We start from the raw sequence: 15,606 nt of genomic DNA on the forward strand, positions 1-15,606 counted from the left end.
TCTTGAGTTCGAATCCTACCCAATGTTTGGACTAGGTCTTTTACCCATTACGTCCCTCTCCATTATCAATCCAAGGGTTCCCATATCGAGTGCGAGGCTGTATAACGGCGAAGTGCGATGAGAGAAGAGCGCTTCCACTGCAGAGTATATTAAGACTAGGTGAAGCAATATCATCATCATAAAACTTTATAAAATGCCACCAAGAGATTTGCCCTGCATAGCTAGGCTATGGAGTTACATTTAAATCCAACAATGTTTCTTCTACAAAATTTGACCCCAATGCAAGTTTCCTCAAAGCTTTCTTTGATAATGACGCCTTCTGTCAGAGTTGCGACTACATGCGTGTTAAGATGACATTTCAAGAATGACAATGAAACGTCGCTTCACCACCATATAGAATGAAACTCCAGTCATTATGAGGAAAGTATAGAAGTGTGAGACTTTCACAGGTGATATGGGTGAATTTGCCATTAGATGCATAAATAATTGTCTTCATTGACGTACAATTAACTTCATAATGACGTCGGGCTGATACTTCAATTGGCCAATTTTGTCTTCATCCCAGCGGACACCTTCTCTTCATGTATAACAAGGAGTGACAATGGCATTGCACTGTGATAGAATAAGCCTAAACACTAAATGTATTTCGAGTGCAGGATAAACCTGAAAAGAAAATCGCGGTGAGAGAAAGGTATAGTTGAAATGTCCACATGCTCGCGAGTGCAACTGATTAACGGATCATAGACGGCACCATAGTCTGCGTGATGGATATGCTGCGATGTTACTGCGAACTCAAATGCACACTAAAGTTTAGCTTGATCTCTACTATCCCATCTTACTAATGACAGGGATGCCTACTTACCCGTTCCCTGGAACAAAGTCGCCATTAAGCAGATCACAAGATGACTGTTCACATTCATGTTTTCCTCTCTATCTTTTCAGCGAACAAACGTGCCAAAAGGGTTATGCGATTTCAGAACCAAATGCCTCGCGATGTTATCGTAAACCACCAACCAGAAATATAAATGCTACCTCGAGATAAAAACCTTCATCGTAACTGTTAAATGACAACGGTACTAATATATAAGGCCAAGGTCTGCCAACCGGAGATGCTCAAAAGGATGTAGGTCTTGTAAATGCGATCAATCAAAGTCATTGTTATAAACTTCCGTCTTGAGTTGTACATGGAAAAGTACACCAATCAATAGTGACCCGAAAATCGACTTTACTCATTACCCCGCAGTTTGTTACAATTAATATGAACTTGAGAAAAGTTCTTTGTCTCCATGTCTCCAGCCATCTCTCCCCCTCTCTCCCTCTCTATCCATCCCTCCCTCTCTCCCTTCTTTCCTCCTCTCTCTCTCTCTCTCTCAAAGAATTACACTCCTTACTGTGCATAATATATGCTACTTAAACAGGTATAAACCATTTTCAATTAAATGCGCTTTTGTTGATGCAAGTAAATAAACCTCGGTAATTTGAGGATGATGGCTCATAAAGTATACTACAAAACACACACACACAAACACACGCACACACACAAACAACTAGCTGAGAGGCTGTTAAAGTGTACCTGATAAAAGCCGATCTCTTATCGTACGCACTGCTGCATGTACAGACACATGGCGTATTTCACTAGTACTTCTCTTCTTCCTCCTCCTCCTCCTCCTCCTCTAGAACTATTCCTCTATTTCTACCTCACTGTGTCATCCTTGCTTCTCGTGTTCCGGCTATGTATCTCATTCCCTTCTCAATTTTTGTGTTTCTGGATATAAAGCATGATCAGGTCGAGGTATAAATAGTTCACTCGTAGTCATTAGACGTATGGTCAACTTCGCCCAAGTAGACAGTTTCAAAAAAATTGCAAAGTCAAAGAAAATTCTACCTAGAATAAACGTAATTATGTATCACTTTCAATCAATAATTACCATTCACTGTGTAAGTCGAAATTTTCTCCGATTCCTTGGGATTCAACATAGACAAGGTTGACTTTACCTTATATTAGGACTAGTAATGTACTGCAGAAACACAAACTACCGGTACATGTATAGTATTTTCACACGTGCACGCACAACGATGACTTATGCGATCATGGCTTTGCTGTAATTCAAACTTTATGTTTCTCATGTTACTTATCTCTAAGATGTCTTGGAACATAACGTACTGATCTGTTATTTGTCTATATAAGACTATCACTATGCCTTCAAAGGATGATGCAGTCTGCGAAGTTGTGCACACACTGTCCCCTCTCACATAAATACACACACATTTCACAATTTTCTCTCAAGAACAACCACATGAACATTCGTACATACATGTAGATGTAGGGCCTACACATAAACATTAAAATCACCACCCTTGTCGGAACCTACATGTGCGTTCATCAGTGCAGTCCCTACAAATACACGACCTTCAATGTGAACAGTAGATTGTATGCAAATACAGTTACTTGTAGTGTACCTTACACAGGGCTTTAGTAAGAATTATCTACCCACTACAGTGTACTCCTATTATACATGGTTATAACAAAATTCTGGTAACAACGAAGTAAAAATTCAGGCCGCAACATGGTCTGCTATATGCTTTTTGTTGTTTATTTGTTCAGTTATAACAAAATTTTGATACACTGTATAACGAAAGAAAACTGCCGGTGGGTCCCGAGGATTTCTCTATAACGCGAGTTCACTGTAGTAACTTTACAGCTGTCAGAAACACCGGCATCAGGGTAGGTTATGTGGAGTTGGATTTCTCTGGAAAGGTATGCTACATGAATAGCACGATTCCGCTAATTTTTTTTTTCCACAATAAAATACTAGAATGTCACTCCCTGAGCAATGGCAAAACAAAATGCAGGCTATGAACTTTTGTAGAAAAGCAAATTTATTTACATCCACGACATCGACATCAACATCCTGCAGATATTATTTACACATGGTACATTTACAGTATCAAGCGACACTTTTATGCACATCTATGTCTCTTGAATGCCTCTTGGTACAGCTCAAATACAAGGTATGCCTGACATAATAAACGGAAAAACTGCATGTAAACTTTCAGTTCTGGCTAGTATGATACATTGTATTTAGAATTATCCCTGCTTATTAGCCAATGGATAATTCAACAGTGGCGTACTCTTAAATCGTTTGTGGTTCTAAGCAAAGCTGGTATTATTTTGAGCTTAAAACAAAAATGTTACCCACACAGAACATTATCAATCTTAGCATTATGAAAAGTTAGTCCAACACAAAAGATATAGGTGCAATCAACCTCCAAGAGTACTGCTCTGTTCAAAACACTCTAACAAAGATAAAAACATATAAGTCTCTGCTAAACTATTAAAATATACTTGCTCTGGTCAAAATCATGGCAAGCTCATGTTTGGTTCACAATGATAAAACAACAATAATGTGGGACCCCCCCCCCCCCATAAAAAAAAAAAAAAAATAGTTTACGCAATCCCTGAAGCATTTTCCAATTCAACAGTGTGAAGTGGAAACAACAGACAGTGTGAGAGCAAAAGTTTCACATTCATAACAGCATTAATTCTAGTCATGTTGACTCCTGTAATAATGAATATTTCTATTAACATTTCAATATGTTCTCACATTGAAAACGAGAGAATGATTCAATTTGAGATTATTTGTACCGAATATCTCTCAGAAATGTGCACACTAATTAAAATCACTGGTCAATCACTGAGTGTATTATGGTTATATTTTCACTTAAGATTCAGAGAGTGACAGGGAACTATTATTGCATGAGACGTTCACAGTTCAGTGATCACAAACAAATAAAATAGTTTTCCATTTATTTCTTCTTATCAGTATGATAATGAAATATAATCAGAGGAGAAAGCAAGACTGGTAAGCTCTCCTTAAAACATGAAATTTAACATGAGTAGAGAGTGCAAGCAAAGTTCCTGTCCAAATAATTTGTGGTACGGTGTATTCTCTTTTGTCCACCAAGTCAAGAGACCATTCACATCTCTGCACATACGCGTTACAATTTAGACATCATACAAAGTACATGTAATTGCGGAAACTTCCACTGCTCGATGTTTCATGCATGGTAAAGTATGGTTAGTTTTCCATGTTTTTGATATCAACACTAATAAGGTATAAATGTAGTGTGAATTCACTTGTTCAAAATTTAAGAAAATATCAACACTATACAATATTTTACTATGCCACAGTTGCTTGAGCTGTAGCTTTGTGTTGGTATCATTGCCATGCCCTTGCTCAGATTCCAGTACCAGTTCAGTCCAAGATGTTAAATACGATCTAGTGCTCCACACACCATTGTATGGTAAGGACCGTCTCATTCATTTCAAACAGTCTGAACACAATGAGATGATTACTCCTTGACGTGGGGCAGGGATTTCACATCGAAGGATCACGAGACCACCAGACATCAGATGAGCCACTGCTGCTAGGATGCTCAGGAATCTGCACCTCCCTTGTTGGCCCTAAGGACCGCCCCAGGGCTGGGATAAGGCCTCATCTGGTAGAGGGGTCCATTGGCCGTCACATCCACACCAGTCTTGGCCTCATTATGTGTAGGCAGACCACTGCTCCATGAACCCCTGGAAGGCAAAGAAACCAAATGAATAAAACTCTACATTCTACAACATTAAATGCATGTATCACTGTCCCAAAAGAGGCATGGAAGAAGAGTAAAGAATGGAAGGTGCCATTTTTACAACCGATTAAAACAATTCTCTATTCATGTAGAGAGCAAGAGTCCAACATAACATCTGAGGTAAAAAGGCAAAAGCTCTTAATACTCAGAGTACTCCTGAGACATATGCAACAATCCTGCATACTGTTTTGTCTCCAATTGCACAAAGCAAATAGAGAACACCGATATCAATTATCACATTTTTTTTAGAGCACCTAGCACAAAAACAAACAAACAAAAAAACAAAGATCTATCTTGAGGAATAACTGAGAGAGAAGGAAGAAATGACAGACCTTGGTGTGTCTGAGTAGGCAGAAGGATCCATCGGATCCAGCTCATCTTCCTTCTGTCTCCTCCTAGATCCTGGGTAGAAAGAAATAGATTGGAGAAATAACAACCTTTTCTTCTTTCTTCTATTCATCAATAGTTGTAAATGAACAAATAACATTCTAAGTCAATGAGCTTTTACCTTGAACTTGGCTCTTGCAACCCTGTATTTGATAAGTCTATTTTCACAATACAAGTATTTCTCTCTGTGATATGAACTAAAAAGCAACAAGATGTACTCTGTAGGCCTACACTATTCAAATCATTGTAGTCTTGTATCAACCTAGCAATGATGAATTTGAGGGGGAAAGAGGCTGTAGTTGCTAATTCATTGACCAAAAATCTTGAATTTGATACACGGTCATGTAATATCTGTAGAGGGAAATTTTTTAGGTTATAGCATCGTCATCACTTCCAACTTGTTTTGGTAAAAACATGTAACTTTGAAAAACTTCTCTATTCTATGTCCAATTCTCATGAAACCTTTAAGAATGTGTTCTCATTCATCTCTTAAAGGTAGGGGATACCTTTTACAGACCTCCCAAAATGCAGCAAAACATTAAATATGAACCTCAGGGGACTTGTTTAGGCCACTGCTGAGAAATTTGGAAGTCAACAATTATCTACAATTTGAATAATGCACAAAACTCAACTACTCAGTAGTTCTGTGTGTCAGCCACGCTTAAAGCCTTTTTGTTGCAGTCTTCTGTATTTTTTATCTATAAACACAAATCTAAAAGTATAAGAGCTGATGTAATAACATATAGAGTGTGTGGCAAGAATGTATATAGAAATGTTTGTAAGTTTTGATGAACTTTCTTCACAAAATATACATGATGGACACACATGCAGTGTATGGGTCTGCAAAGGTAGCCTGGTAATGTACTGGAATTTACGGTGAGCCCGAAAAAATTCAATTCAAAATCTAACGGTCAATAAAAATGTACTTAATGTTACCTTCCACTTTCAATACTTTCTGGGAGTTTCTAAAATGATACTCTCTTCAACATACCACTGTATTTATACAACTCTTCATTTAAGGCATGCAAATGGGATTTCCTACCTTTAAAAATAAAGTTACCTTGAACATGGTGTGGCTTTCCACTTAAACCTTTTCTGTGCCTGACACTTTGGACAGTGTGTACAATGCTATTGGGTTTTCTGTACCAATCAGCACTCAAATCACACACGAGGGGTTCAGTCCAACTGGGTAGCCCCAACAGGACATCCAAGTACATACACCAGTAGATAGCATTCTTGAATTATCAAATCTAAGTGAGTATTCTGATATAAATATTAGGGTAAGAGGAGTAATGAGCAGTACTTTCCATTTCAAACCACAATTGTTTTCATCTCTCTTCTCTTATCTTTGCTATTTATTCACTGGTATCAGCGCCAACGCACATAGACTCATTGAAACACCTGAGACATCGGCTAAACTGACCTCTGTGGTCTTTCCTTGACCTTTCACCTGCCGACCTCGGTGGTGGCTTTCGAGGTGGTGGGAGGGGTATGGAAGATGGTATTTGAGGACCAATATCGACACCAGGAGTCTGCAATATAACAAAAAAATAACAGAAAGTAATCAGTGGAATGCAGAGAATGGTTTGATATTAATCTTAAGACATTAGACTATTAAGTTTCATAATAGATTAACTGCCACAAGGCCATATGACATAATCACTTTCATTTTTGTATTGTTTTTTCTTGATGTTGCATCTTAGGAGGGCAATGGAGCAATCCATTTTCTTTTTTGTTTGTAACACATCTACTCAGTGATTGCACATGTCTGTGAATTGTGACATTCAAAGTCTGTCTTACTTTTAATCTTATGGCTGTAACATCCCCTGAACTCTTATCACTGAAATACTGCACAGCAGCGGGAATGTAATACAGTACATGTAGATGCTGCCAGACCTATGCCATTTCTGCACCAAGCATTTAAAGGGGAAGGCTAGTAACTGATCAGTGGGAATCAGTGGAAATGCTGGGAGATGATTGTTCCAATCCTTATGTGATTCATTCAAGAGTTCATTGGATATCTATTGTTGTGTGAAAATGATTTGCTTCAGAATGGTCTCATATTCAAGTAATGTGCAGTTTAATGCTTCCAGGTTAGCGTCCCTGGTCAGTGACGGAGCATTAATCTGCACATTACTTGAATATGTGACCGTTCTGAAGCACATTTTCACACAACAATAGATATACAATGAACTCTTGAATGAATCCCATAAGGATTGGAACAATCATCTCCCAGCATTTCCACTGATTCCCACTGATCAGTTACTAGCCTTCCCCTTTAATCCTATCAAGCATTCGACCAAACATGGCATCCATGCCAACATTTAATGATGACAATTTCCCATATTAAACTTCTTCACTCTGATTATTGCATTATGTGATATTTTTGTCTCTCTTTTACTGAAAAAGGGGAAATAATGATGGCAAATACAATTTTTTTTTTGTTTCCTTGTTTTTACTGGCATTTTATGTCTATAATCTACATACTGTACTATGCACTTTTCAGTCTATGCCACACATCAATTGTCATTTGAGTGAGAAAGGGTACATCTTGCTGAACAAACAATCTGCTTTTTAAGATGCTACCTTACATATACAAGCAGCTCCAGTTATAAGAAAGTACTGTCCTTTGGATCAGCAGTATTCTTTTGTAATATCATAGTTTCATTACAGCAGAAAAGTATGAGAAAAAATATAGATGGTAATTTTAAGACCTACATTTTTATTTTGTTGTAATGAGAATTTTGTTACAATCATGTTAGCATGACAGGAGTGCACTGTGTATTCTAATTAGACTGTTTATTGCTCTGCTTTGATATGAAATGAATACGAATTGCATTAAATTACCAGAAGAGGAGCCTCGCTGCTTGGCTCCATTCCTGGTGGTTTAGGTTGAGCCTCTCTCAGACGTGTTCTCTTCTCCTCGATCTCCCTCAGCTTACTGGCCGAGAGTGAGATGCTTGCATTGGGGTCTGATTTGAGATGTCACATCAGAAGAAAATGAGAGCAGTAAAGGTGAATGTGCACTCAAATAAGAAAGCTTAATAAAGTTTGTTTTTAATAATACTTATAATATCATGTGCTTAAACATCTTGTCTACAGAATTTTGTGAGTGCTAGTGCATTGTGTGTGTGTTTGCATGAGCATACATAGGCACACTAATCTTTTATCCGCTAAGAAATTCATAACAATGAGCTCTCCATGACATGGTTAATTACCCTCTTCCAAGAGCCATGCCCAGGTGTGTACAGTTTAGATACTAATAGCTAATTTCTTCAATATTGAAATACTGCCAATTCTTGAACACACATTTATATGCTTCAACTTGGCTTACAAGTGGCACGAGGCTAATTGTGCTATGTCATTTTACATAATTCAAGTCACCTTTCCATTCATGATAGGGATAACTGCTATAATCATGGACAATAAAAGCCAAGGTAGAGGGCCCTAGTTTCTGTGACAAAATGTCTCTCGGTTTGTTCTTGTTATTTCAATTTATCAACGACAGAAGCTCAGAACACACCTGTGGGAGGGAGCCAGGAGACCATGTCTGTGTTTGAGTCCCAGTAGTAGAAGAACCCACTGAAAAGAGATAATCCAATTGAATAATCACAGCTTTTCAAAACATCTGTATTATGCAATAATTCATGTCTTACCAGAACTTGTGCATTCACACTATCATCCCAATTTCACATAACATGATAAAACAAATGAAAGCCTATTTGCTATTTGCTATTTATGTGCCAACATTGTTTATCTGATCAGTTAGTCCTCTAAATTGCAGAAGAGTTGCCAAAGATAGAGTCTGCTGACTAACGGAGGGATATTCACATTACTGAAATCATGATAACAGTGCACATCACTGTCACCGTTCAGCAAGATTAACCTGCTTATGTGACTCTATGTTGGTCCAAAACACATAAGGTGAAGCCTTATTAGAAAAGACTGTTCCCACATAAGGGTGGATAAATATTTGGTAGTATTAAACATAGTATGTATGATAGTTCATGAAACAATCATGTACATCCTTATCATTATTTTGTTCATAGAAAATATACTACATGTAATATCATCATGGCTATTACTAAAAGAAACTATTAGTTATCCCCTGCTTGTTCACGAAATATGGGCAAATATCTACGGTCTGGTGCCATATTCCATGAGGCCGAAGGTCGAATGGAATATGGCACCAGACCGTAGATATTTCCCGTATTTCGTAAGAACAAGCAGGGGGTAACGATTTTATCTTTTAGTGTAAGTGCTAACCTTCTTCTCACTGATTTCCCCTCGTGAATGATGTTGAAATCGCCGGCTGTCAGCCATGACCATTTTGACTTAGGCCTACGTTTCGCGAGCTGATTACTGCATGCGATGCGTGCATACAAATACGTACACGTACACACGCCATAAGATACTGCAGTGCAGTAGCCAGATAGATATAAGTTGCTGTTGTTTATCAAGCATCTAGTGGTCTCAGGTTATGTGCGCAATACGCTTGAGGACCGCGCGCTGTCCATCTGTTTTGTACAGGATTAGCGCGCACTTTCCTATAAGCGTCTTTGGTACACGCGCAGCTGGCTGTGTAATACAGTCCTACGTCATATCACGTAATACGGGATATATTAAGTGGTTGATTGACCAATGAGATTACAGAATTCATGATCACTAAAAGATAAAGTGAATTATCAGTGCTTATTTATGTCAATGAAGGGCAATTTGTCAATCATTTGCAAGAAAATATATCGTTGCAGCAAAGCAGTTGATACTGAAAAAACTTTGGTGAAGGAATTCCTCACATCTAGATGTTTTGACATGCGAGGGACAAGAGTTAATTTTTCAAGTGTAAGGAAACCATGGACCTACCTTGGAGGGTCCTTTACCCTCCACCAGCCGAGTGGCACATTGTCATTGTCAATGATGATCTGCTCTTTGCTCAGGTCTGGCTGGATGTCTCCAGAATAGTCTGCAGCAATGATCTCTTCCTGAGGATCTTGAGACACCAAAAGGGACCAGAGATTGTGTGTGTGAGATGTTCAGTACTCTTAATCTTTTGCTGGTACAGAGCAGATTAGATCAATTTTAGACATACATCATCTATCAATTGCACTTCGTATTAGGAGTATCAAAGGGGAACATGTATAACAGGTGCAGAAACACAGTATGTCATATTCAATAAGAGCATGGTGATATCTTACTGGTCTGGAGTCACAAACAGGGACCAGAGAATAGTGCTTGTGAGATGTCCAAACACAAAATGCGGCCTCAATACTCACAAGCTACAGTGCACTCCCGTTACAATGAACACGGTTATAACGAAATAAAACTTCTGGTCCCAAAATTATCTCACCTAAAGTCTATGGTATAAAATTCGCTTATAACGAGACAACATCAAAAGGAAGCATGTGCAATAGATGTAGACATTGCTGTTTCACTAAAACGGTGCTAAGTGATTTTCTCCTAATGATAAGGAGCAATGAGTTGCATTACACAAATGGTACACCTCTTTGTTAACATTTGGTCGGTGACTTCCATGTACTTAAATGAGTTTGCTTCCATTATAGTTAGCAGAAACATGTCCAGAAGATGTTGAAATCAGAAGTTGAGTAGTACATACCATTGTCAACATTACTTGATGGATCAATTTTCAATATGCCTCTCTTCTTTAGGCGCGCAGCCAAGGCAGGTGGAAGGGACATTCTCAACTCTTGAGACTATGGGTTACACTTCAGACTTCTGGGGAAGGTTGAGACAATAAATACATTTTTAACATAGAAATTTAGTAAGGAAATTCAATATCTAATTTCCTCCCTACTTTAATTACCAATTCTCTGTGTGAACCACAATTACTGGTTATCACTTAATAATGATATATGATATGAAGTGAGTATCTTATTGTCTGTTCAGTCATGAAGACAGAAAACTGTTTTTCAATACAGATAAATAGAAAGCAAAAATGCATTACCCAAATAAAATTCATACAAAGTTACATACATACACACACAAATATTATGTAGGCCTACATACATTGTACTTTGTCATTTGAATTAGAATGGTGTCTACCACTATATAATAATTACTAATCTAAACATACTCTTTGAACTAAACATACTGCGTGAAAACTTAATTTACCCTCTACAATCTATAAAAGTGGTTATCTTTGCACAAGAATTTTTTCGCGCTCGGCCTGGTAATCTGATTTTTACCTATCAACTCCATGTATGGGCATATGGCCATACTGTCAAAACATTAAATAGTGTTACATATCACAAGCAAAAATATTCACATGCTTTTATTTTGGGTTAGACCTAGTTTCTGGTACGTGGTAGCACAAAATGTGCGAAAATTTCTACACCATCATAATACATTTTATGAAAAAGGAACCAAACAATGCTTTAGTGTCCTTCACTGGCTTCAGCATGTGCATGTTCATCACATCTGAGCTCAGAGCTCTCAGAGCTGATCCTGGAAAAAGACAGATTTTCAGAATACTGAATAGTCTGTTAGATTCTACTTGGACCGTCAGATGTGATCAGAGCTTGGCGTACTGATCAACAATGTCTTTTTCATCAGCCATTACACATGTAGTGTGGTTAACCTGTTCGACTAATCTTACCCGTATAAAAAGGGAAGGTACCAACATGGTCAGACGGTAAACGTTTGACGTTTGAGAATGCCTATGTCTGAACAATGCATACACCAATCTCAACATGTGGGACTGACATGATGTCTTAATAACATTATCATTGCTCTTCTACAAAGTTGGGTTTTTTAATTTACCTAAATAGCACTAAATACTTTGCGGAAGAAGATTTTAAGCTACTGGAAAGTTATCCAATAAAGAAACCGATGAAAATCACAGTAAATGACATGTAATTATCAGCGTACTTACATCCAATTCGTAGCAATTACAATGCAAGCGTAGGTAGATTTTTTTTTTTTTCAAGAGTGCCCTCAACGTTTGTTCTCTCTCTCTCTCTCTCTCCCTCCCTCCCTCTCCCTCTCACCCATCAATGATCTCAACTTCGAAACTCACTGTGAGATGAAATATATTATATATATATATATATATATATATATATATATATATATATATATATATAGCAATAATAAAGTCACAACAGAGGAATGCAGGGAATGCATTGATAGCCAATCTTGATTTAATGAATAATCCGAATTTTCGAGGATCCTTCCTCTTCTTCAGGGATGACAGAACTGTCATCCCTGAAGAAGAGGAAGGATCATATATATATATATATATATATATATAGATATATAGATATATATATATATTTATCAATTTGCTTTTAAAAAAAATGTACGAGAGTAATACAAATAAAGAAATTCAAATTCAAATTTCACAATATGGGAAAACACCTTTCAGTGAGGGTCATAGGATTGTAGGCTATTCAAATAGTATTGATATCACAACTTTAACAGGTACAACATTACATTTCACAATCTTTTTTTCACATTTTCGGCATCTTCTTGAAAAATCTATTACGAATTGTCACCAAACTCGGCAAACAGCATCTTTATGGTGATATGATCTTAATAAGGGGGGGGGGGAGGTGAAGCCTTCTTCAACATCCCAGCGCCAAACATTTTGTAATTTTTTATCTTTCATTATTCAGATTTGTATATGGTTATAGATTTATGTATGATGTATGACTCTGTGTCTGTTTTTATATGTGTTATCTATATCTGTGCTTCTGCATGGGTTGCTTGATCTAGAGATTGTACATGTCTTATTCATTGTGTAATTGAGCTCCTGAATTTGTTTTAGCATGTAGGCCTACATTGTATTTTTATAACGTGAATAAAGAAGAAATGAAATGAAATGAAATGAAATGAAATGAAATGAAATGAAATGAAATGAAATGAAATGAAATGAAATGAAATGAAATGAAATGAAATGAAATGAAATGAAATGAAATGAAATGAAATGAAATAAAATAAAATGAAATGAAATGAAATGAAACGAAATGAAATGAAATGAAATGAAACGAAATGAAACGAAATGAAATGAAATGAAATGAAACGAAATGAAACGAAATGAAATGAAATGAAATGAAATGCTAAGTGAGGTATTACGATGGCCCCAGCTGTTTTGTTTTGTTTCTTCCAAACTACCCTCACTCGAATTCCATAATGATATGCAGCTAACTCTACGACCCGCACTATGTCAATCTTACTATCCTCTCGATGTAAAAGAAGACAAACGAAAATGAAAGCAGGTTTTCGCATAATTGCTACAAAATGCATAATCATTATGTTCGGTCTGCGTCAGCTATGATATCTAGTAGGAATACATGTGACCTCTGTCCAATATCATCCTTTAACTCCAATGGAACAGACGGCATATTAAACTGGGAAATTGAATTGGGAACTCCAAACTCCCCCTGGTAAAGTGGGACATCACCAGTAAAGGGGGACAGGAAGCCCCGGATTGACCCTCTTCCGGCAAGCCCCTGCACATAATTATGACGTCACGCATCGCACACTGTAAATTACTCTAGTCACGACTGTGATTATACATATCATAAATGATGTCTGTCTTTGATAGACTGTAGACACGTTTGAAGAAGAAGTGTCTTCAAAGTTAACACGTCTCTGCGTTTTCTATACTCAACTACCTGTAGTTGATGTCAGGTAATATTACACAAGTAACAGTAGTACCCCTCCCCCCCCCAAAAAAAAAGAAAGAATATAATCATCTAGCTGACTTCTTTTTCACATTTGGCCTACCTTAACAGGAAATGCATATATGGTGTTGAAAGACAAAGGACAATTTGTCTAGCTACCAGAGTCATAAATATTTCATTTCATTTCATTCATTTTATTTCACCGCGGATAAAAATGCCCAATCAGCAAAAGCTGTTTTTCAATGGGGCCGTGAATCAATGTAGGCCCTACATGAATCATTATAATATAAATAGAAAATAATCCTGTAGCCATTACATGCAGGCCTCCTATAAATGTCGTGTTAAACTTATTCCTCATTCGACGGCCCCATACCAGCAGCTAACATCTGTGCCTGTGTTTACACGATCAAGATATCACTGAATGGTCAGGGGTGCCTAGTTATTCCTGGTAAGCGTCACAGCTCTATGAGTCATTCAATGGCAAAAGGGGGACAACCCGGTTATACCTGACTTTTCGTATTTTCTAGTTGTGCAGTAGGCCTATAACGCACACTCTGCTGAGTCGACTGAATATAGTATTGCAGCGATGGAGATAGAACGAGTGAATTATTTGAATGATCATTGAGCATAACTATGATAATGTGATTTTCTCTTCATCTCACACATTGTACTTACAATGGCAGGAGTTGTAAATTGTGATCTTAATGTAATCATCCTCACCAATTACTGGTCTTCACAAGGGGGGGGGGGGGGCGTGCATTCATAATAGAGATAAACAAAACCAAAAACAGCTGCCATTCTAAATTTAATCTCAGCCATAAAATTGCTCATCTTAAATTCCATATTTTGTTTTTGAATTTCGTATATAACTCAAATTTACCTGAATGGCGTAAAGCGTTGACATACATAATCTTAGCAAAATTTCTAATGAATGAATCAAAAATAATAATTCTATATCTTGAAAATGGAAACAACTCAAAATAAGGCTGTCCCTAATGTCACTTGGTCATTCACTGCTGGAAGTCTTCGGTGAATGCTCTTTCAATGAATAGACATATAATAGGTAATTTTCGTCGATCATAGCATATCAAGACGTGAGTTCATCAAACTATGTTTGCTGATGGTTTTAAGCGGTCATATCTGTCTGTTTTACATTATTTTGTCGTCTGTGCTATCATTTTGTCACAAAAATAATATAAAAGTTGTAAATTTAGAATTTTAAAGTCTTTGTGATTCATCTATATCAGAAACAATCACAACAAAAAGCAAATTGGATGAGACGCATTTGCTTCCAGATCTTACATTCACCTGAACGCTGCATCCCTCTTGCAATAAATTCAGTCCAAAGAAATTATTCACTTAATGAATCTAATCCATAAGAGACCAATGTCTTCGTTTCTCTAAAACATTTAAAACTTTAAGATTCCGTTCCATTCGAATGATTTGTTCGACTGCGGAGAAAACTCACTGTTCGATGTCTCATACTTCAGACCTACACTAATGTTAAGTGCTGAACACATAGGACTGACTTCAAGATGGTCCTCATAACCTCTATGGAGTATAAATAGGTGCCTAGATATTTTATAATTTCAAGAAAAGATGCGAAGTCTCACAGATGCAATACTAGAGTGTTCTTCATAAACCAAACACTCTGTTCAAATTATGGCAAGGTCAAATCTTGATCATCCAGCTCTTCAGTCGAGAAGTAGGGAGGAAGAACAGGGTATAAAAATTTTCATCCTTTCATCGCGCACCCCGTCCTCCCTCTTTCCCTGTCACGTGCTCCACCCAATCGTTGCTTCAGCAGGCAGACGACCTGCTCGTGTAACTCCGCGAACCCATTGCCATATATGGTCACGGATCGGATTGGTCGAGATATCATTAGCATACATTAATATATCTCCGCGAGTGGAAGAAATTGACTTTTCATTCAAGCACA

At 37.4% G+C, this 15,606-nt stretch overlaps 1 protein-coding gene across 1 annotated transcript; it reads right to left on the bottom strand.

Annotated features, from left to right (window-relative positions):
- Nucleotides 1-2,578: 2,578 nt before the first annotated feature.
- LOC140238809 (polyglutamine-binding protein 1-like) lies at nt 2,579-11,976 on the bottom strand. The gene is made up of 8 exons (XM_072318711.1): nt 11,915-11,976; nt 10,640-10,758; nt 9,889-10,015; nt 8,549-8,607; nt 7,873-7,997; nt 6,449-6,557; nt 4,971-5,040; nt 2,579-4,582 (listed from the first exon to the last, which is right to left on the bottom strand). The coding sequence occupies exons 2-8, from the start codon at nt 10,719-10,721 to the stop codon at nt 4,438-4,440; spliced, it is 717 nt and encodes a 238-aa protein (XP_072174812.1). The 5' UTR covers nt 10,722-10,758; nt 11,915-11,976; the 3' UTR covers nt 2,579-4,437.
- Between the last annotated feature and the right edge of the window lie 3,630 nt (nt 11,977-15,606).

This window comes from Diadema setosum, chromosome 2, assembly GCF_964275005.1.
Source record: "Diadema setosum chromosome 2, eeDiaSeto1, whole genome shotgun sequence".
In the NCBI taxonomy this organism is placed as follows: domain Eukaryota; kingdom Metazoa; phylum Echinodermata; class Echinoidea; order Diadematoida; family Diadematidae; genus Diadema; species Diadema setosum.

Bases quoted from the DNA above. Each gene is read 5' to 3' on its own strand.
- LOC140238809 (XM_072318711.1), bottom strand. From the start codon at position 10,721: ATGTCCCTTCCACCTGCCTTGGCTGCGCGCCTAAAGAAGAGAGGCATA. The intron at 7,998-8,548 runs GTGTGTTCTGAG...ATCTCAAATCAG, and splicing joins CTCCTGGCTCCCTCCCACAG to ACCCCAATGCAAGCATCTCA. The intron at 4,583-4,970 runs GTCTGTCATTTC...TTTGCCTTCCAG, and splicing joins GCCTACTCAGACACACCAAG to GGGTTCATGGAGCAGTGGTC.